The sequence below is a fragment of the Nuphar pumila genome, chromosome 10, assembly GCF_984573655.1.
Source record: "Nuphar pumila chromosome 10, dmNupPumi1.hap1.1, whole genome shotgun sequence".
NCBI classification, from domain to species: Eukaryota; Viridiplantae; Streptophyta; class Magnoliopsida; order Nymphaeales; family Nymphaeaceae; genus Nuphar; species Nuphar pumila.
The window spans coordinates 86,451,601-86,474,130 of NC_143258.1; the positions used below are offsets into that span (position 1 = coordinate 86,451,601).

At 37.3% G+C, this 22,530-nt stretch overlaps 1 protein-coding gene across 1 annotated transcript; it reads right to left on the bottom strand.

Annotated features, from left to right (window-relative positions):
- Positions 1–214: 214 nt before the first annotated feature.
- Positions 215–20,340, bottom strand: LOC149827183 (beta-glucosidase 12-like). Its single transcript, XM_090019195.1, has 13 exons — positions 20,178–20,340; positions 20,014–20,083; positions 19,827–19,885; positions 17,150–17,225; positions 14,479–14,556; positions 14,212–14,299; positions 11,739–11,991; positions 11,108–11,223; positions 4,889–5,109; positions 4,030–4,061; positions 922–1,024; positions 721–829; positions 215–487 (listed from the first exon to the last, which is right to left on the bottom strand). The coding sequence occupies exons 1-13, from the start codon at positions 20,337–20,339 to the stop codon at positions 319–321; spliced, it is 1,536 nt and encodes a 511-aa protein (XP_089875321.1). The 5' UTR covers position 20,340; the 3' UTR covers positions 215–318.
- Between the last annotated feature and the right edge of the window lie 2,190 nt (positions 20,341–22,530).

Consider the following 22,530-nt stretch of genomic DNA (forward strand, 5'->3'; position numbering starts at 1 on the left):
TAGAAAGGTCTTATTGGTGCTATAAAAGCCTAGTTTAAGAGTCATTGTATGTATCAAAGTGTGAAGAGCATTTTTGAGTAAAAGTATTAGAAGTCATTCTCTATCATCATTTTCAACTTTTCTCTCCATTCTATATTTTATTCTCTTCACTTACAAGATGTTATGGTACTATGATGATATGAATATATCACACGCGACACGTACATGCGAGAGAGAGGGAGATAATTTCACATGTTTTATTTAATTGATAACTCTTTTATTTAATAGCAGTGCATCCACATGCCTTATTTAGGCTTAGCAAGAACATAATCGTAGCTTCTATGCACGGAGGAATTTTTTAAACCAAAGAGCAGAATCCTTGGGGTGCCTCTTCAGTCCATTTTTATAGTCAACGAAAACAAGTCCGAATCTGACAGTGTAGCCACTGTTCCATTCAAAGTTGTCAAGAAGCGACCACGCAAAATATCCCCTAACATCAACTCCCTCCCTGTAAGACAGTAACATCACATAGAAACAATGTTTTAATTAGAGTGTTTTCAGAAAATCTCTTAAGAGTTCTAGCTGGCATTAGTAGCAATGTGGAGAAAACTCATGCATGGTTGAATTGGTGATGGTTCTGTTTGAAATTCATAAATGAAATAGAAGAAAAATAAAAATATCAATGATGAACAAAAGAATGAAATTATGAAAGAGGCAGCCACTAGGATCTGGTTTAACAACCTCATGGCCTGCTGTAGGTAATAAAGATGCTTGGAGTAGAAGTCAATTCTCGGCGTGTCCTTCAGTGCTTCCACTAATGGAAGAGTGCTGTTATTGGCCTCTGAAAATCCTGCAAACGTGCATAGAAAGATATTAAGAGAAATAACAACTTCAATTGTCAAAAATTTGACAAACTTAGGGTTGTATGGAAATGAAACTCACCATTTTCTGTAATGAAAATTTTTGGACTATTGTATCTATTCTTGACGTAGACCAAGAGGTCCTTTATTCCCTTAGGGTACACATAAAACGCAGATGATGCTTCCTGTACAATTTTTTTTTAAGGAAATTAAATTTCATTCACATGTTATAAACCATTACAGAGCTGCAGCAACGAGTGATGAGGTATCACCTGTTGCAACAGAAATCAGAGCACCAAAAAAACAAGATGCAGATACAGTCCATTACAGAGTAACGTAAGGGAGAAAGGAAACAGTCCGTTCCCACAACTACAGTTGCTGCAGAAAAACGCAGCAACTGCAAAAAGGCACAACAATCTGCAGAAAAACTATAGTGCAGAACCAGAAATTCTATCAACGCGGCTGGCCATTAGGTTGCAGGATAACCTCCCAAGTGGAAGCACCCTGCAGCGTCCCAACCCTGCGTGTTGTGGGCTGTCCAACATGCCCGATGCACAGTTCCCCAATCCAGCTGGTCTGTACCCGACCACCTTAGCTGAGATCATTCCAACAACATATAGTTGATTTTCTGTAGCAAGCCCATCAGAGAGACGTGAACCTTTAGAAACTATGTTATTCCTCTCTAACTACACGCACCTCAACAAAATCAGAACCCAGCATCTCCAAATAAACACCCATTTCGAACCCATACCCCAAATCTCATGAGCCAATATAAGGGGTCGTAAGTGTGCATTAGGCCCCCCCAAGGTAGGCCCTTATCGTCCCATGCAGTGTTCACCAAAAACTGTACCGAAGGATATCCCCAAAACAGATGGAAAGTATCCTTCTACCCAGCTAGACAAAAAGAGCATCTACTCGGTAATTGGAATCCTCTCTTCTTCAGGTTCGCCTCCATTAGAATCTTGTCCAAAAGAACCAGCCACCCCATGAAAGAGGCCCTAACTGGAGGACCACCACTCCACAAGGCATGAGGTGGGAGCCATTGCGCCATCGGGTCTGAAATATAAACATGAGCATTCGCCAACTTAAGCTCTGGTCCTCTAGATGCTTTCCACCAGAGCTTATCCGGTGATCTTTTCAAACCTTCAAATTTAGGAAATAACTTCCATGACTAGCTATTCAATGATGCGCAAGAACTAATCTAGCGATATTTAATTGAATGAAGGCAAATAATTAACAAAAAAATTCAAGAGCTACTAGTTCGGGTTTAATGAAGTCTTATATATCTTTTTTTTTTTGTGAAGGGACAAGCTTTTTTAAGTTCATAGTCATATTTGTAAGAGTGATACGTTATTTATTATTGTTATTATCATCTTGTATTATAATATACCAATATTTCATCATTTCAAAACTATAGAAAAAAGTAAATTTTATATCATTTTAAAAAATACATGCAACTTGAAATGAGTTTCTGGAACTCCTGTATATAGTTTCTGAAATGAATCTCGTAGCCGTGCTCAATATAGGCATACCTAACACATGGTACCCAACAATATATCAAGTACCAATGCAACTATGGATTAGAGTAGGTGTATGGTTTAGTCAAGCATCATAACCTAAGCTTATTTTAAAATAAAGACCCTTCAAAAAAATCTAAGCATGCATCCAGATCAGTTATAGATTTGTTTAATCTGATTCTGTTTTACTTCACAAAAGATCTTAGGCCAGTATTTTTTGTTAGATCTATGTTTCAATTTGGATCAAATCTGCTGGGTCCTCCTTTTTGTCTGGAAAGGAACAGACCTAAGTTTAAGGGTGAAGCTATTCTATGGGCGATCATCAGATGGGAATTCAAGGAAAGAATTAAAATCAAATGGCCCGACATGAATGCTAACTGGTTGCTGTATCCTTTCCTTACTGTTGCTCTGTACATGCTTGCAAGTGATATCTCATCACTTGTAGCTATGATCTAAATAAAAGTAAATTTTCTTTAAAAAAATAGAATTAAAAGAAGAAATACAACCACATGGAGGCCAGAGAAATTTATTACTATGTTTTATTAGATCTAATATAATTATGTATTTTTGTAACAAATTCAACTCTATCTCATCGGATATACTCAGATTCAAATTCATATTTGGGCCTGCATTTCAGTTAGAGGTAATCATGGTACCGACACTCTGTCAGGGGTGCCATCCGTCTTTATGATAAAAAAGTTTGAATCAAAATTATGTAGAATTGCTCTTTTCGACGTTCATCAAAGAAAAGTAGGTAGAAATTGATGCATTGACCAGAACGGATCCCATCATCTGACATATGATGGGATTCAATCCTAACCATCCAATTAATGGCTAGGAATAATCCACATTCTTGCTTGGCTGTGGACCAATCCTAGATGTCCAGATGCATCAGCTGGATGGCTAAGAACTACATGGATCATCTGATGTCATATGTTAAAGAAGAGGCTAAATTTTGGTGATTGACCCAGGTACAAGGTACTCATTCTAATCATTCACAGCCACGCAGCTCCCTTTCCCACAAGTTTGTGGTATTTTGGGACATGGCTGTCAATGGTTGGACCTAGGGATGCAAACGTTTGGGATTTTGGATCACATAATACATTGGGGAGATGGATCCGGAATTTTCAAAACCCCCATCTAGAATCCGAACTGTTTGCATCCCTAGTTGGGCCGAGTACTTTTCCAAGGCAATCGCTCGAGCAGCGAATCTGATTTCTTGATCTTATCTCCTTAGGGCCTGTTTGGAATCTGTAGCTGGAATGGCCGTTTATGAAGTTTATGTATTTGAAGAAGTGGCAGCTGCCAAATCCTGAATTTAGTAGCTGCCACCTCTACCAAATCCATGATTTAGTCTAAATACAAAGGAGAAAGGACCTCACATCCCATCCCAGGTGCATAAACGCACATCTCAGCCGAGACTCAGGACCACCAATTGGTCGGTCTAAATAGTTTCCATATTTATCACTGACAGGTTAGAATCATTGAGCTGGATAAGCTAAGATTGTTTAAGTTGACCTTGAGTTTTGTATTTGGGAAACAGAGCCCAGCATGAACCGCTCAGCTAGACTTCAGCTGGGCTTGTTTTCATCCAACTATCGGTGATCAAACATGAACTAGCTTAATAACATGAAATAAACTATTAAATCATAATAACTTCATGTGAAATTCACCTGACGGCCAATGAGCACACCATTCCTTTCCCCTGTTGATGTAATTCAAAAGATGGCAGACATTAGTACTATAGTATACATAATGTTAAATATATGGTTTATATCCAAAAACATTTCAAAGATCCACAGTGCTCAAACAGAAAAAGAATATGTTTCACACATACAAATATATATATATATATATATATATATATATATAGAGAGAGAGAGAGAGAGAGAGAGAAATAGGTCCGTGCTAAATGAGTTTTTTGGCTTTTTCAATGCTTTTTATGGGGTTCCGACCTTATAAATGTGCTGGGCATGGTCAATTTACTAAAAATTCACACCTGAATCATGTGTTTTTTATGAAAAAAAATGATATTTGCAGCTTCGAAAATTTACAAGGATTTTAGACTCCTTATAAAAACCCACCCATGTGTTGGAATTGAACGGTTCAAGAGCTGATCCCTATAAAATCAAATACATAGATCAATCTGTACAGTAATAATTTAAAAATAAAATGAAAAAGCCTTAAAAACCTGGCATGTTTTATTTAACATATTTCATTTAGCAGGGACCCAGACTCTATTGTCATGCTTAAAAACGTTCGTCTCTCTCTCTCTCTCTCTCTCTCTCTCTCTCTCTCTCTCTCTCTCTCTCTCTCTCTCCCTTCGGTTCATTTATCAGCCCTACCATCGATCCCTTGTTCATCAACTCATTAGAAATAACCTTCTTTTTCACTAGAAAGGCACTTTGTCTTCTCATGCACAGGTGCACACACATGGAATCGATTAAAAGATATCTGAAAAACGCATCATCCTAACCATGGGAGCAGATCCATGTGGGTGACTTCCACATGACATGTTACTATTCATGTTACCTGTAAGGTTAGCTCTAGAATCCGTGGTATAGCTTGGAGCGATGATTGTGTTGCTTGAGCCATAATCTAATGCATAGTTGGTTGTGTAATAATTAATTCCAATAAAATCGTAGGACCCTTTAACGAGTTGTGCTTCTTCTTTTGTGAATCTTGGGAGACGGTTCTTCACAAGCAATCTCATGCTTTGTGGATAATCACCCTTAGTCAATGGATCCATAAACCTGTCATGTTGGCAGCAAAAACGTTAAAAAGTAATGCTTTATTCTTGTATAAACTTCTTTTCAAATAAAAGTTTGAATCATGATATGTCATTAAAATGAAAAATATTGCATAGTTGCAAATGCTAAGTTCCAGTGAGAAAGTGTTACCAGATACCAAAATGTGAGATGCATGGCAATAGAGTTTGGATCCACTCATCCCACAAGTAATCTCTATCTTTGTGACCCCCATTAGGATTTCATTGATGCAAGTTGTGATCAAATTGGACTCTATAAATGTGATCTACATCATCCACTTAGTTAAGAACAATACTTGAATTATTCTTTTGCTGGATTTTTTTGACAATTCAAAAATTAACGGCTGAGAAAACACACAATTTTGTAATTCAAAAATCATATTTTTCACAAAATAAGTATGATCCAAAGGTGGATTCTTATTAAATCAACCATGCTAAATTCATCTATGAAGTCAGATTTGATAAAAACAACTTACATCAATAAGATTCAGATGAGTATGAAGATGGGGGATGACGTATATAGGGGATGAGTGAAACCAAATTCATGACAACACGGGTGCGTTTGACAATCATTACTCAACAGTACTTAAGTCCTGAACAAAAGAGTTACACCACTAGGGGTGTGACTCTTTTTCACAAAAAAATGGGGATGCAAGGCATCCATTTTGAGGGAGGGTAGATCGTGTGCCATGTGATTACACATTTTTTGGTATGCTGCTGCATCTGACCACCCACCATATGCTGTTGAGCCCTACGGCTAACAACGTGTGCAATCACATTGCACCTCATCCTGAAGGGAATAAAATAGAAAATGGAGAGAAAAGTTGAGAACAATTATGGAGAATGGCTTCTAATACTTTTACTCAAAAAGGCTCTTCACACTTTTATACCTACAATGACTCTTAGACTAGGCTTTTATAGCACTATTAAGACATTTCTAGATGTATTAAGACTCCAAAAGATTCTTAGAAACTTGTACCTATTTAATAACTCTAGAAGACTCTTAGAAACTTGTACATACTCAATAATTCTAGAAGAGACTCTTAGAAACTTGTACCTATTTAATAATTCTAGAAGACTCTTAGAAACTTGTACATACTCAATAATTCTAGAAGACTCTTAGAAGCTTGTACATACTCAATAATTCTAGAAGACTTTTATTCAAGTTTAATTTATTCTCAACAATGCCTCTTCTAAATTAAACTTGCTCCTTACGCCCAATCTTTCTACATTTCTCTTGAAGACTTGTCCACTAAGTGGCTTTGTGAAAATATCTGCCATCTGATCTTCCGTTCTGCAGTACTCCACATGAACATCACCTTCATTCACAAGTTCCCTCAGAAAATGATACCGAATCCGAATGTGTTTGGTCCTTCCATGAAGAACTGGATCTTTCGCAACTGAGATAGTTGAGTTGTTGTCACAGAAAAGAGTTGTTGGCTTATTTTGCTTCTGCTTCAAACTCTCCAAAATTCCACCCAACCAGATTAACTGACAACCTGCAAAAGATGCAGCAATATATTCTGCTTCCGTAGTAGAAAGCGCAACAATTTGTTGTTTCTTTGAGCTCCACGAAATTGCTCCACTTCCAAGATTAAATACATAACCTGAAGTACTTCTGCTATCATCAACACTCCCTGCTAAGTCACTATCAGTATAACCAATAAAGTTAACTGCAACATTAGTTTCATAAAGAATTCCATAATCGATAGTTCCTTTCACATATCTTAGAATTCTTTTTGCAACTTCCCAATGATTTGAATATGGTTTATCCATGAATCTACTCACCAAACTGACAACATACATAATGTCAGGCCTTGTGGATGTGAGATACATTAGATTTCCAACCAAACTTCTAAACATAGTGGAATTGACAAGTTTTCCTTCACCTTCTTTAGATAGCTTCAAACCTGAAATGCATGGAGTCGAAACTGGATTAGCATTCTCCATCTTGAACTTCTTCAAGATCTCTTTTGCATAGCTCTCCTGTGAAATAAAAATTCCTTTCTTGGTTTGATAAACTTCAATGCCAAGAAAATGATGCAATTCACCCAAATCTGTCATCTCAAACTCTGCCATCATTGAGTTCTTAAACTCATTCAACATCTGCATATCATTCCCTGTGAAAATTAGATCATCAACATAAAGACTTACAACAATGAATTTTCCTTCTGAATTGGCTTTGATGTAGAGAGTATGCTCATATGGACATTTTTGAAATCCACACTTTTCAAAATATGAATTGATGCGGCTGTACCATGCTCTGGGTGATTGCTTCAACCCGTACAATGCTTTCTTCAACTTGTACACTTTATTCTCTTCTCCTTCCTTAACAAACCCAGGTGGTTGCTCAATATAGACTTCTTCATTAAGAACCCCATTCAAGAACGCAGATTTCACGTCCATTTGAAAAAGCTTCCAATTATTCTGAGCAGCAAGAGAAATAATTAAACGAACAGTCTCAAGTCTTGAAACAGGAGCAAATACCTCTGTAAAATCTTCTCCTTCTTTTTGCTTGTACGCTTTTGCTATCAGCCTTGCCTTGTGCTTGTTGATAGAGCCATCTGGATTCATTTTTGTCTTGTACACCCACTTTACTCCAATAGAGCTTTTGTGTGGTGGTAAATCTGTAAGCTCCCATGTATCATTGTTTTCAATTGAAACAATTTCTTCTTTCATGGCTCTCCTCCATTTTTCTTCTTGACATGCATCATCAAAAGAAATTGGATCTTCACCTGCAAAGAAGGCAAAAAATATGGCATCATTTTGACTAATTTCTTCTGTGACATCATATAATTCTTGGATGCTTCTCATTTTTTTTATAGGGCTGCTTGATGAAGTACTTGGGGAAAAAGGAGAATTTCATGCTTGGGCACCATTTTCATTATTTTCAAATGCTAAACCATTCTCTTCTTCTTCAATCTCAAAAGGAAAGATAGGCACATTTTCCTTTTCTGCCTCCAAGTCTTCAAATGTGGAATTTTCATCAAATCGAACATCTCGACTGATCACAATCTTCTTTGTCACCGGGTTGTACAGCTTGTAAGCCTTGCTTCTTTCGCTGTAGCCTATGAAAATACACTTTTCTGATTTATCATCCAACTTGTTTCTCATAGCATCTGGAACATGAGCATAAGCCACGCTCCCGAATACCTTAAGATGGTGAACACTAGGCTTTGAACCATACCATGCTTCATGTGGTGTGCAATTTTCCAAGCTTCTTGTTGGTGATCTGTTAATAAGATAAACTGCACAAGAAACAGCTTCTGCCCAAAATCTTCTTGACAACTTCTTCTTCTTAAGAATGCATCGCGCCATCTCCATAATTGTCCGATTCTTTCTTTCACATACACCATTTTGCTGTGGTGTATGTCGGACTGTCATTTCATGTCGAATACCATTGTCCTTGCAATATTTTTCAAACTCATTTGAAAAATATTCACCTCCGCGGTCAGTCCGCAAAGTATTGATTTTCAGCCTAGTAAATGTTTCAACTTCCGCCTTGAAGTCTTTGAATTTCTGAAAAGCTTCAGATTTTTCTTTGACACAATACACCCAAACTTTTCGTGAGTAATCATCAATGAAAGAGATAAAATAACGATTACCTCCCAAAGATGTCACCGTCATCGGACCACAAAGATCTGAATAAATAAGCTCCAAAGGTCTTGTTGCACGCCATGATGATTGAGGAGGAAATGGATTTCTGTGTTGCTTTCCGAGTTGGCATGCTTCACAAACTTCATCAAGATGATCAATTTGAGGCAAGCCTTTGACCATCATCTTCTTTGAGAGAAGCTTTAAATTTCCATAATTCAAGTGTCCATATCTATCGTGCCATAGCTTAGAAACTTTATTATCAATACTTGTAAAACAAGACAAATTTTTATTTTGAAGAGTGAGTGAAAAGAGATTATTTGAAGCAACTCCAACTCTTGCAATAATTTGCTTTTTTCTTGACAAGTAGCAAGCCATGTCATGAAAATGAATGTCATATCCCTTCTTTAAAAGATGCCCCACACTGAGCAAATTATTTTTTAAACCAGAAACGAAATAAATTTCAGACATTTTCTCAATTTTTTCTGATTTTGTTTTGAACTCCATTTCACCAACACCACTAATTTTGTAAGCCTTTCCATCTCCTACTTTAACTTCACCATAATTAGATTCAAACAACTTAGAAAATAAATTTTTGTTACCTGTCATATGTTTGCTAGCACCACTGTCTATGTACCAGACATCATCAAGACCTCCACCATGAGACACAAGCAACAAAGTGTCATGATTTTGTTCTTGGTTTTTGTTTTCATACACCAAACGAGCATCATGCCTTTCTTTCTCCTTGTACCAGCATTCACTTGCCATATGACCAGGTTTGTGGCAATTATAGCATTCAAAATAGCTACGGCCTCTCCCTCTTTGATTTCCACGACCTCTTCCTCTTTGCGAGCTTTTGAAATTTTGATTTTTATTCAAGTCATTCTCCTTGCTTGAATAATCGCCTCTTCCACGAGCATATGAGGCTCTTCCTCTAAAGCTTTCACTTCTTCCACGACCACGTCCTCGACCTCTTTGATTTTTGAAATTCTCCTTCTCATTTAGAGACAATTTCGACTGGAGTGCTTGATCCAAAACTACTTCTTTCTTCTTTTTGATTAGCCTTTCTTCATGAGCTTGCAACGAGCCCGTAAGTTCATCAATGGTCATGGAATTCAAGTCCTTTGATTCTTCAATGGCTACCACAATGTAGTCAAATTTTGAATCCAAAGAACGAAGAATTTTCTCAATAACACGAACATCATCCATAGTTTCACATTTTCTTTTTAATTGGTTAACTATAGATAATACTCGTGAACAATAATCAGAAACTGATTCTGACTCCGTTTTGTGCAAACATTCAAACTCACCTCGAAGAGTTTGCAAACGGACCCTTTTTACCTTTTCACCTCCTTTAAATGAACTTTCCAAAATCTCCCATGCTTGCTTTGAGGAAGTAGCACACGCAATCTTCTCAAAAGCGACTTCATTTGAGGTTACTCCTTGGTAGATTACCACAAGCGCTTTCTTATCTTTCTTTCTTGACGCTTTTAGACTCTCTCTTTGAGCCTGTGACATTTCTTCTTCATTTTTAACTTCAACATAGCCTTTTTCGACTATCTCCCACAATTCTTGAGATCCAAGAATAGCTTTCATTTGGATACTCCAATTGCCGTAATTTTCTTTGGCTAATTGAGGGACGAAAGGAAGAGGAATAGAGTTGCTCATTTTAATCGAACAAAGCTCTGATACCAATTTGAAGGGAATAAAATAGAAAATAGAGAGAAAAGTTGAGAACAATTATGGAGAATGACTTCTAATACTTTTACTCAAAAAGGCTCTTCACACTTTTATACCTACAATGACTCTTAGACTAGGCTTTTATAGCACTATTAAGACCTTTCTAGATGTATTGAGACTCCAAAAGATTCTTAGAAACTTGTACCTATTTAATAACTCTAGAAGACTCTTAGAAACTTGTACATACTCAATAATTCTAGAAGAGACTCTTAGAAACTTGTACCTATTTAATAACTCTAAAAGACTCTTAGAAAGTACATACTCAATAATTCTAGAAGACTCTTAGAAGCTTGTACATACTCAATAATTCTAGAAGACTCTTATTCAAGTTTAATTTATTCTCAACACATCCTTCTTCATTTTGGCAGGGCACATGCTGCTCCCATTTAACTCCACCATCGGGCCCACAGGAAAAAGGGAGTCTACATATTTCAAACACGCCTTAGGAGTTCACAAGCGTAAAAAGAAAACGGGTCAATCATGACAGAAGACCTGCTACCCCATGGGAAAGGTTATTCATTCTTCTTTCAACTTTGTTGAGAATACTACATACTACATCTTGTATAAACTCACAGGGTAGTTATGTGAATATTGGGGCTTATTAATGTCTCACTAGGAGAGAGAGAGAGAGAGAGAGAGCAGGAAGTTACCATCCAAGCATGAAATCAAGCGCCCGCTGTGCAGCCTTGTGGTCGGCTGCAGAAGTTGAGTATGGCAGGAACCAATTCGAAACCAAGGTAATGCCTATCTCTCCCTTCTGTGCTTTCTGCAAAAAAGAAATCAACATATGTTAACCAGATGTTTTGCTAACCCCTCCCCTTCCATCAGCATTGGACATGAGGTTTACCCAATTGTAAATTGCATTGGTAGTTAAGCAATGGAAAAATCTCTTACTGAGCTTTCTTTTCCTTTTTTTGTTCTGTTTTTAGCTGTTATCTTCGATGGCATCTTAACCTGAGCTCATTATAGAGGGAAGATAAGGTGCAATGTGATTTTGCATACTTTTAATGTGCTCACCTGATCACCCACCATCAGGTGCAATGTGATTGCATACTTTGTCATTCCCAGGAGAGTGATGCCCGTGAGATTTGAACCTTGAACGGCCCTCTAGCAAACTAGGTCCCTTATGACTATGCCAAACCCCTTGGACTGATCTCAATCACCCGGGTACTGGATCGGATTTGGATTAGTTGGTACTACCAATTTCTACAATTTAACTCACTTAAACCTAATTGGAAGGATGTTTGTAAGTCGTAGAAAGCAATATGAAAATAGTATTACCTGGTACTTGTCTTTGTATAGCTTCACTGCATTAGCATGGGCTAACAGCAAGTTATGGGCCACAACATAGGGCTCGGTTGCCGAATTCCCAGCGGTGCAGTTACCGAGGACCTTGGTGCATCTTCCAGGTGCAAATGTGCCAGCTGCATATCCCAGATCAGCAAACGTCCATGGCTCGTTGAGAGTAATCCAATGCTTGACCCTGTCTCCAAATTCTCTAAAGCATACCTCTGCGAAGTTTGCGTAATCCTTGCTATAAATCAGAAAATAATCTCATTAATCATTTCTTTCCAATTTGACTCCACAGTTTTTTTTAACAAAAAAAAAATCAAATTTTTAAATCTTATAACAATAAGATTCGGCCTCATCTTTTCAAGGCAGACTCCTTGTCCCAAAAAATACAATTGAACTGTCAGTCCACGTCTCCTTATGGTGGGACATTGCAGGTTCAAAACCCAGTAGTACGTCCAATAATAACTGGTGGGGTCTGCCTATCTAACCTTATAGCTTGCCTTTCAAAAGAAAAGAACAAAGCACAATGAAAACTTTTTAATAATAATTAGAACATATAAGAGGACGTGTCACGAGAGTGAACTGGAGTCTGCGCTACCGTCCATTAAATTTGTGTATACAATTAAATCATTGCATGCGAGCAGATGCTGACGACGGTGGTCAAGTGCCCACCCTGACCTTGGACCCCCAATAAAGGGGTTTGGGTCAGGGTGAACAGTGCCACCCTAACCCGAATATTGTGCCTCCTTCACCTCAAACCTTTTCTCTCTATGTCCCTTGCTTTATTTAATATTATTATTAATATATATTTGCGTTGAGGTCTCTCAGGATTTACAAAATGAACATGGTGCTGACGGTTCAGATGTGATATATATATATATATATTTGCTTATTTTTATAGGAATCAGTTTGGAGTATTGGATTCCGATGCATGGATGAGATTTTATAAAGTTTCAAAAAATCAATGGCCTTCAAATTAAATTTTTTTAATAAGCTTTAAATACCATTTTTTTCATTCAACATACACGATCCAAGTGTTGATTTCTAGTAAATCAATCATGTTTGAACAAATTCAATAGCATATTTCATTTAGCACCGTGCCCATTTAGTATTTTCACACATCTCTATATATACATACACATGAAGAGTACATTTGTGCTCACATGAATAGATACATTTGTGCTCACCCTAATTTGGATTTCTGGCTCCTCCTCTGCATGCTGGGTGAGAATGACTTAAGCAGATCACATTCAACCGCAAAGGAGTTAGTGTAGTTAGAGTGGACCTCGGCTGTAAGAAAGGTAGTCGGGGTTCGACTCCCTCAGAAGCTACCCCCTTGCATAAGCCAAACCCAGCATAGGCCCCGGGAATGATGGTCCTACTTCTGGTGTTTGATGCTGCCGGGATGGTGATGGTGTTTCCAGTCCCCCGACGTGGTTTCACAACTGGTATGAAAGTGAAGCGGTGGGAGGGGAGGCAGGGAGCGGCGGTGGAGCAGCTGGCCGGCACCTGGCGGTGGATCCACCGGCACTTGGGGTTAGCACAGCCGACAAATCGGGCGGAGGAGGAAGACTTGGGGATGAAGGAAGGCTTCAGTAGGTGGATCCACCGGCAATTTGCGCATCACAGCACGCCTCAGTACCTTGAGCGTGCGCCTCGCCTCTGAGGCGTACGCTTCAGGTACTGAGGCGTACGCCTCTCACAACACTGGGTGGGACATAGGATTGCAAAGGGTATTAGTCGGGTCAGGCTAGATCCGCTACTGGGTCTGACTTATGAACAGTGGATCTGGTTCCACACCCAGATCCAATGCAGACCTTACACTGATCGAAGCTCGGGAGCTACAGATCCCATAGTACTATAATTGGTGAAAATGGATTAGATCTATTGATTTTCAAGTTTAAATAATTAACAGGTATAGGGTTTGACCCGACTCAGATCTGGATCAACCCTAGATGCTGATCTGATTCCAACCGGGGTCTCTCTGTTCTGGATCTAAGGTAGGTCAGTCAGGGTTCAGTCTAAGTTGGGATCATTGGACCAAGAACTGCCTCCAGAAGGCGTGACCCACGAACATAACCACAAACCTCTTACAACCAAGCTCCAACACCAGACACTACATATCACAGGGACATATTATTTGGGTCCCATGTTTGGGAAACGTACATGACACTACCTGTGGACAGCTACTTGACATGATGTGACATGTGCCTAACATCTTCTTAGAATCTATTAATGATTTTTATGCATTTTTATTATTAATGAATATATTTTGATATATTAAACTATTAAAATATTTAAGAAATGTTACCACATAATTTTTCATGAATGAACAAAGCTTTCTGTTTTATAAACATGCGCGGGTTGATTTGCTCTCATTCTGTTGAAATGAGCATTAGTTTCTTCCAATTTTGAATAGATAACTGAGGCTAAAAAAACGTAGAGAGGAAATAACACTTACACAATTCTGGCACTTCGAAATCCACCATATTCACTCTCTAAGGTCTGAGGAACATCCCAGTGGAAGATAGTAACAAAGGGCTTCACACCTATCAGATGAACAGACACCCTTTGTCAAAAAATGAACGCATAGAACGGAGGTGGACTTGTCCCTTAAATGGAGCCAGGCAAACTATTTTTCATGTTGGGATTGTTAAGCTTATATTTGATGAGTTTGAATGAGTGTGGCTTGTATACTCCTAGAGAGAGAGAGAGAGAGAGAGATCACCTGTAGAAAGCAGCTCGTTGATTAGACTGTTGTAGTAGGCCACACCCACCTTGTTGATTCCACCGCTTGTCTTGCCAGCTGTTGCATGAAAAGTATACGTTAATTAGAGCATGTTCGGTTCGATCCAAGCTTTCTCAGGAGAAAGCGATTCTAAAAGCCCACAAGAAATCATGAGATTTCAACTTCAAACCCCATGGGAGCCGTGATTTTGAATAATCGAAATCATTCTGATTTCAAATCCCATGGGAGTTGAGACACCCGAATGTACCCTTTAATGATCAAAGAAAAAGTGATCGTATAACGTGGGATCCACCCTATAACCCATTTGGTTGTAGAATCGCGACTTTTTTTAATGAAATGGCGGGCAAGATGATTAGGAACCGGATTATGAGGTTATGCGCTGTAACATCAAGAACGTTGAATTGCCAAAGGGCGGATATAGATACATAATAACGGAAAAAGATTATAAGCATAAATACAGTTTACACGAATTGCACTGCAAAATTCTTATCTAAATTGATTATTACAAACGTGAAACCCACTGTTGAAAATCGTCCTGAATCGGCCCATTCAAATAGTATCGACCAAAAAATAAGTAAGAAACCAAGCTGAATCGTTTTATTTTAAATATTTTTTAAAAATAATTTAAATTTTTTTATTTTTAAAAATAATAATGAAATTTTAATGTTTTGTGACATGTCATTTGCCGGTTAAAACTTGGTTGATTCAGTTTGATTAGGTTCATATATATACCCTGGAAGATGAGAAGTGTGAGGACCGGTCAGAACCATTCAATCAAATCATCGGTGGAGAGACCGGTCTCTACTTTTTTTTTTTTTGTGTGCAAAAGATGCCTGATAAGTCCTTTTTACGAGACGCAAAATCTGCAGAGAGAGAAAGAGACCCTGCAAAATTTCTATCTCTTCCTCAAGGCAAATCATCTCTCTCTCAGTGAGTCAATGAATTTTGCGGTCTCTCTGTCGGAGTTGAATCCTCGTACAACTGCTTACAATGTTGTCATAACGAATCTTTTCATAGCTGAAAGACTAGGGAGTGCTTCTAAATTAATTGCATGTCTCTAGATACTGGAACTTATAATTTGCTTTTCAAGTGTGTTGATGTCTAACAACTTAGCAAGTGCATGGAGGTTGTATTAGAGGACGATCATGAGAACCGAATATAATTTATGTTTCTCTTCAGATGATTGACAGAGAGCAAAAGCCTATTGATGTTAATGTTTCTTTAAGTGAATCAAGGTTTTCATGGGAGTACCAAAAACAGGAGTCCTTTGAAAAACTAACAAAAAAAAAATGGAGAGTTTTTGGGCATCAACCCTATACAGGAACAATGAGAGGAACATTCTCTCCTTGTTTCATACTTATTACATCATGACCTTAATCAAGTTTTACCACGCTTAATTGAGCTCAGTTTACCTGATCAAGTTCGACTCTTTTATAATGAGGAGTCTGGGCTTGCTGGTAGGCCCTACTCATTTACCCTCTTGGACGACGAGCCCAACGTGGCTCAAAGCAATACCCTAAATTTCTTTTTTTTTTGTATATCTAGACTTACTCAAATCTTTCAAAATCTTAAGGGCTAAAAATTAAGATGCCACCACTTCACAACGGATATCCTACTAGTTATTTCAAAGTGGGGCCAGGAAAGTGAATTTTATGAAGCAAACATTTATATTTAAAGCGCACACATGTTGAGAATCTACAGAAGGAAGTGCATGAGTTAAAAAACTAGTTCTTTCACTTGAGTAGAATATGATATCCCCAAGAAAGAAGCACAAAGGTGAAGAATATGCTCAGAAGCTAGCAGATAATAGGTCGATTGTGAAACATACTTACTTGGCCCTATGACCAAGTTCGGCAACTTACTAAGAGAGCGGAGAAAAGAAAAACTCTGAAATAGAGACCGTTCTCCGATAGATAGAGAGAGGAGAAAAAGAAAGACGTAAGGAGAGAGAGGAGTAGATGGACTATCCTTTAGAGGAGAAAAATAAATATGCATAGAGATTCTCCGATAGAAAGAGAGAGGAGAAAAAAGAAAGATGCAAAGAGAGAGACGAGCCGATTTACCTTGAGGGAAGAAAGAGACAACTTTTGCCGGTTTTGCAGTTTCGTAAAAAGACTTGTAAACATCCTTTGGAGACCAGTCTCTCCACTGGTCGATCAAATTTCATCAAACGGTGGAGACCAGTTATGATTGGTTCTCACATTATGTATATATATAAGAGAGTCACTAGAATATGAGAACTGAAATTTGACAACCAGAAATATGGGCATTTCAAACACTTTTTTTGCAAATCCAACCAAGTGGATGTGCTTGGCATGATGAATTCACTAGGGATCAACCATTGAATCGTGTATTTTGGATAAAAAATGTGATTTTTAAATGCTTGAATATCTATGAAGATTAGGAGCCATTGACTTTAAAGCCTTAAAAAATCTCGTTTATGCATCAAAATCGGACAATTCAATAGTGGGTTCTTATAAAACTAAGCATGCAGATCACATCTGTACGGTTAGATTCAAGAGAATATATATATATATATATATATATATATATATATATATATATGAACAAATAAAATATATCTAGAGAAAATCTATTGATACAGTGATTTATTTCAGATTAAATATTGCGGCAATGTAGGATTCAATACTTGGTAGTATTCTGCTCCAAGAGATTGAGAGTCGATATCCACCCATCCCCAAGTCTTTCATCAGTTTCACATCCTCCTGCAATTCACAGCCAAGAATTGTAATCACAAAAAGATGATGAACTGCTGCAATTTTAGCAACCACAAAAGTTATTAAATGTTTTAGATGTATAAACGTATTATGCTTTCTTAAGATGAACTCAGGTTGGGCCTGAGTTTGGTATGAAATTTTACAAACCATACCTGACTCCATATATTAATTGGACCCTTCAGGTCTGACATAGATTCTAATTGGACCTTCTTATTTGTCACCAAACCCCGACCCTATAGGGTTTGGTACAAGTCAGGTCTGAGTCAAACCCGATCCATTGACACCCTTAAGTATATGATTATGTAAAATCCTTAATTATTTTAAAAATTTTGGTCTTTTCATATTAGCTTTTTTTTATTAGCTCTTTTCTATAACACTTAAGCAACATTATTTTTGCAAATATTAGATGAGTGTTATGTAAGTTAAACGCCTCTGTTCATTCTTAGTCATAGCAATAGGGCTAAGATTTTATATATATATATATATATATATAGTTTTTTTGCCTACCACTAGTGGATAAGAGTTTTCAGGTTGTTTTTTAAAAATCTGACCCAGCATATGTGTTCTGCATGATCGATTTGCTAGAAAATCACACTTGGATCATGTTCTTTTTGAGAAAAAAGATGATTTTAAAGCATTAAATATTTTTTTAAATTATAGACTATTGATTTTTTAATCTTATAAAAACCTAATATATATATATATATATATATATATTAGTTTTTTGTGTCTACTATGTGCCTACCACTAGTTGATAGGAGTTTTTAGATTGTTTTTCAAAAATCTGACCCTGCACGTGTTTTAAATGATTAATTTGCTAGGAAATCACACTTGGATCATGCTTTTTTGAGAAAAAAATAATTTTTAAGCAGTAAAGACCGTTGATTTTTTATTCTTGTAAAAACCTAACTTGGTGTAAAGCTCATTAGGCATGCAATATGCACAAAAAAGCGTCAGGCACAAAGAGAGTAATAGGTGTCTGACGCTTTTTGTGCATACTGTGTGCCTGCTAGCTTTGGAAAGATTGTTTCTATTTTTTTTTTAAAATCTGACCGTGAATATGTGATCTACTTGCTTGATTATATGGGAATCAACTTTTGGGTTAGGTTTTCATAAGATTTAAAATCAACAGACTATAATTTTAAAAATATTTAATGCTTAAAAATCATCTTTTTCTTAAAAAAAACATGATCCAAGTATGATTTCCTAGCAAATCTTTCATGCAGAATACAACTGCAAATTCAAATTTTTAAAAACCAACATGAAAACCCTATCCACTTGTGGTAAGCACAAAAAGCGTCAAGCACCTGCCCATATATATATATATATATATATATATATATATATATATATATATATATATATGTGTGTGTGTGTGTGTGTGTGTGTGGCGGGGGGGGTCACTAGAATATGTTAACTGAAAATATGTGAACTGGAGTATAAAATGGGCGTTTTCGACACATTTTTTTCACATCCAACCCTGCAAATGCATTCGGTGCGGTTCATTTGCTAGGAACCGACTGCTGGATCATGTATTTTTGATGAAAAAATTGTGATTTTTGGATGCTTTAATATTTATGAAAATTTTGAACTGTTCATTTTCAAATCTTAAAAGATCCTTATGCATCATAATCAGATGATCCAAAAGTCTGTTTTTATAAAAGACAAGCATCTGGATCACATCCATATGGTGAAATTTAAGAAAAAAAATAAAAAAACTATGAAAATGTCGGTTCATACTGCAGTTAACATATTATATATATAGGAAAACTAGAATATGTAAACTAGTAAATGTAAAGAGAGATTTTCATAGGTTTTTTTTGCAAATCTAACCTTCAGATGCATTTAGTGTGGTCCATTTGCTTGGATTCGATTATTGGATCATCATATTCGGATCAAGAAAAGTGATTTTTTATGCTTGCATATTTACAAAAATTTTGAGCCGTTGATTTTCAAGTCTTAAAAGATCCTTCTTATACATTGTAATATGATGATTCAAGAGTCTGTTTTTATAAAACCATGCATGTAGATCACATGCGTACGTTGAAATTTAAAAAAAAATAAAAAAAGCCTACTAAAATCTCGATGCATACCTGTTTACATATTTAACTAGTTTATATATATATATATATATATATATATATATATATATATATATATATATATATATATATATATATATATATATATATATATATATATATATATATATATATATATATATATATATACTGCATAGCAGATCCCCCTTGCTCAATCGAAAGTACACCAGCTTCGACCTTGCCACAAAGGATATAGGCAAATTGGTAGTCAACTTGGTGACATTAATAAGACACCTCTACCAGATGAGCGGAGTCATCGTGGGCATTTCTGCCTTTAATTGTAAGAAACATATTTAGCAGATTCCTCTTCTAACTTTTAGCATATAATTCTGCTTCAGCTGTCGTCAAAGTATTGTTACCACAAAATCATGGTGGGCTTGGTCATAGAAGCTGACAGTACGGAGCACTTCACAGTAAATATTACATCTGTTTATTCTAGATATTAACTTAATATTTTAAAGAATATATATGAAAAGTATTAGCAAACCTTGTAACGATGATATTGATCCACCGCAATATCGCCATTAGAATGGTCTGTGATCTTGTCTGAACAAGCACATGCATTAACATCATATCAGCTTACTAAACATGCAGGAAAGGAGAAAAAATGAAAGGAAGTTGCAACTTGCAAGCTTCCTTGAGCATGCTGTAGCAAAAGGATAATGTGCTCGTACTTGGATGCTCATGAGTAAAGGTATCCCAAATGCTAGGGTGCCTCCCACCTTCTTTAGCAGCACCTTCGTACTGAACCAAGAAATTTTGTTTCCCCTTAGCAGAAGAATAATGCTCAAGAAACAACACAATTTGACACAATAAGGCCAGTTCTTAAATACCAAACCTGGTATGATGCAGATGCAGTGCCAAAGATGAAATCCTTTGGGAAGCTCTTCCTACTAAGTGAAGAAACAACTTCTTGAGATGGAGTAGGAGACGCATACATCTGGGAGAAGGAGATAAAGAAGAAGATAAAAAAGATGTTGGCAGCCATTGCTATGGTCATATGGTTATCTTGGGTAGTGCATGCATGTTTATATAGATTTCAAGGACTGTAGTCGAGATACAGCTAGATTGTCAGGTCACAATAATTACTCACTTCTCACGTCATTCCAAATCACATGGAGTCACATGGGATGGAGTATGTAATTTCAAATCACGACAAGTAAGCAAAAAGTAAATAGGGTCTCATGAAAGAGTGAGCAGAACTCTCATGGGTCTGAACAGGCTCATTTGGGTAGAGACCCTTGAGGAAAGAGAGCCTGACTCTGGCTTTGACTTTGGTTTTGATTTACTACTCCAAGGTTACTTTCTGTTTCTCCTTTGTTAATTTGCGCCTAACCTGTCCAGTGGCTAAAAGTTTTTAGCTCCTTAAAGTTTTGACTACTGCTAGGACATTTTTTATTGTCCATGTAGTTGGACACCTATTGACCATGCAAAACTCTTTGATCATCTTGAAGTTTATTATTAGACTTTTTGGTCCCTCATGCCTAATAACTGTTTGGCTCAAGTGCAAAACTTCTCACCTTTTCTCTTCTTATCCTGTCATTTTTCAAGGGGCTTTATCCATGTCCCAAATTGAGACCACACAATATACTGACAAAACATTATGTTATTTCATCACGGGCCAATAATGGATATAAAGAAGGTACACTGATTGCAAGGGACAAGAAAAATAATACATCAGCTGAGTTTCTGAAAAGCCACTTTTACCATGTGCTTCAACACCGTTAAACTTTACCTCCATCCGCATAACGTGTTTAACTTTAAATAAAAACAAAAACATCTAATGAGAAAGGCTCATCGAAATCCTTCTTTTTTCTTTATCTATTGAGATGTGAGGTTTCCTTATTTAGGATGTACTGGTCTGATTGAACCAAACTAAACCCAAGTTAATTCAAGCCTCTTTGCTTCTACCTTTCCTAGGAGTTGGTCGTTCCATAGATACCACCTTCAATAAGATAAGAGATCAATATGATGCCTTGCTTTTCCCTTTTGGTTGAATTTGACACTTTATCTCTCGATATGGATCACTAAACTAAGATTCAAAAGATTATTCAAATTGGATTTGGACCACCTTGCACTCTGGGAGGCACAACCCTTTTACAATCTCATGTCAACTTACCACGAAGTTGGATCCGAGAACATTAGGGATTTATATCCAGGTAGGAAACAGACTCCACACTCCTCCAATAATCACTCATTTGTAGATTGATTTTCATTCAACAACTGCACCTCGTGACTTCTTCCTTCAAGCAGTTCAGAATCTCAGTGTGCCACCTCCAACTACTATTCATGAAGGCCAACTAAGATTGTGCACAACCTCAGCTTCTCTGCAATAATTGTTTTGGCTTTCCAACTCTTAACTCTCGAACCTTGGATGTGACATTCAATTTTCATCTAATAAGTGTTTAATACAAGATCACGGGTCTGGGAAGTTGATTGGGGAAGACTCTAGGACAGGAGACTTGTACTATGTGGATTCTCTTCAAATCCCTAAAACCCCTTAAGGTGGCCAAACATAAAGACATAAATGTTTGACACAAAAGACTTAGTCATCCCAACATCACTAAGTTATCCTATTTGCATTTTATTAAAAATCTTTGTAAAAGTACTCTCTCACTACAAGAAAATTGTTAATTAGCGATGGAAATTTGTGACGGATTTTTTTCGTCGCTAATTAGCGACAGATTAGCTAGAAAAACCTTTCTTCATGAATCTGTCGCTAATTCGCGATGGATTAGCGAGAAAACAACTTTTATCGCTAATCCGTTGTGAATTAGCGACGGATTAGCGACATCAATTTTTTGTCGCTAATTCTTAATACAAGAAAACCATTTTAGCGAAGGATTTAGAGAGGGAACTTTGTCGTCGCTAATCCGTCGCTAATTAGCGACGGCTTAGCGACAGAATATATTTCGTCGCTATTTTGGTATTTTGATTTACGACGGCTTAGCGACGAAATTATTCCGTCGCGTAAATCCCTAATCTCATCCCTCTTTCTCTTTTTCCTGTTTCGCTGTCTTGCTCCCGCCCGCCGCCCTCTCCCTCCCGCCGCCCGTCGGCCTCTATCCGGCCCCCACCGTCCACCGCTCGCCAGCCGCCGCTCCCCGTCAGCCTCCCACCACCGCCCGGCGACGCGCAGGTAATCATTTCCAGCAGTAGGGGGACGACCCCCCTGCATTTCTCTTCTAACC

Bases quoted from the DNA above. Each gene is read 5' to 3' on its own strand.
- LOC149827183 (XM_090019195.1), bottom strand. From the start codon at position 20,339: ATGACCATAGCAATGGCTGCCAACATCTTTTTTATCTTCTTCTTTATC. The intron at 19,886-20,013 runs GTACGAGCACAT...GTGCTTGTTCAG, and splicing joins CTTTACTCATGAGCATCCAA to ACAAGATCACAGACCATTCT. The intron at 4,062-4,888 runs GTAACATGAATA...TTACATCAACAG, and splicing joins TTCTAGAGCTAACCTTACAG to GGGAAAGGAATGGTGTGCTC.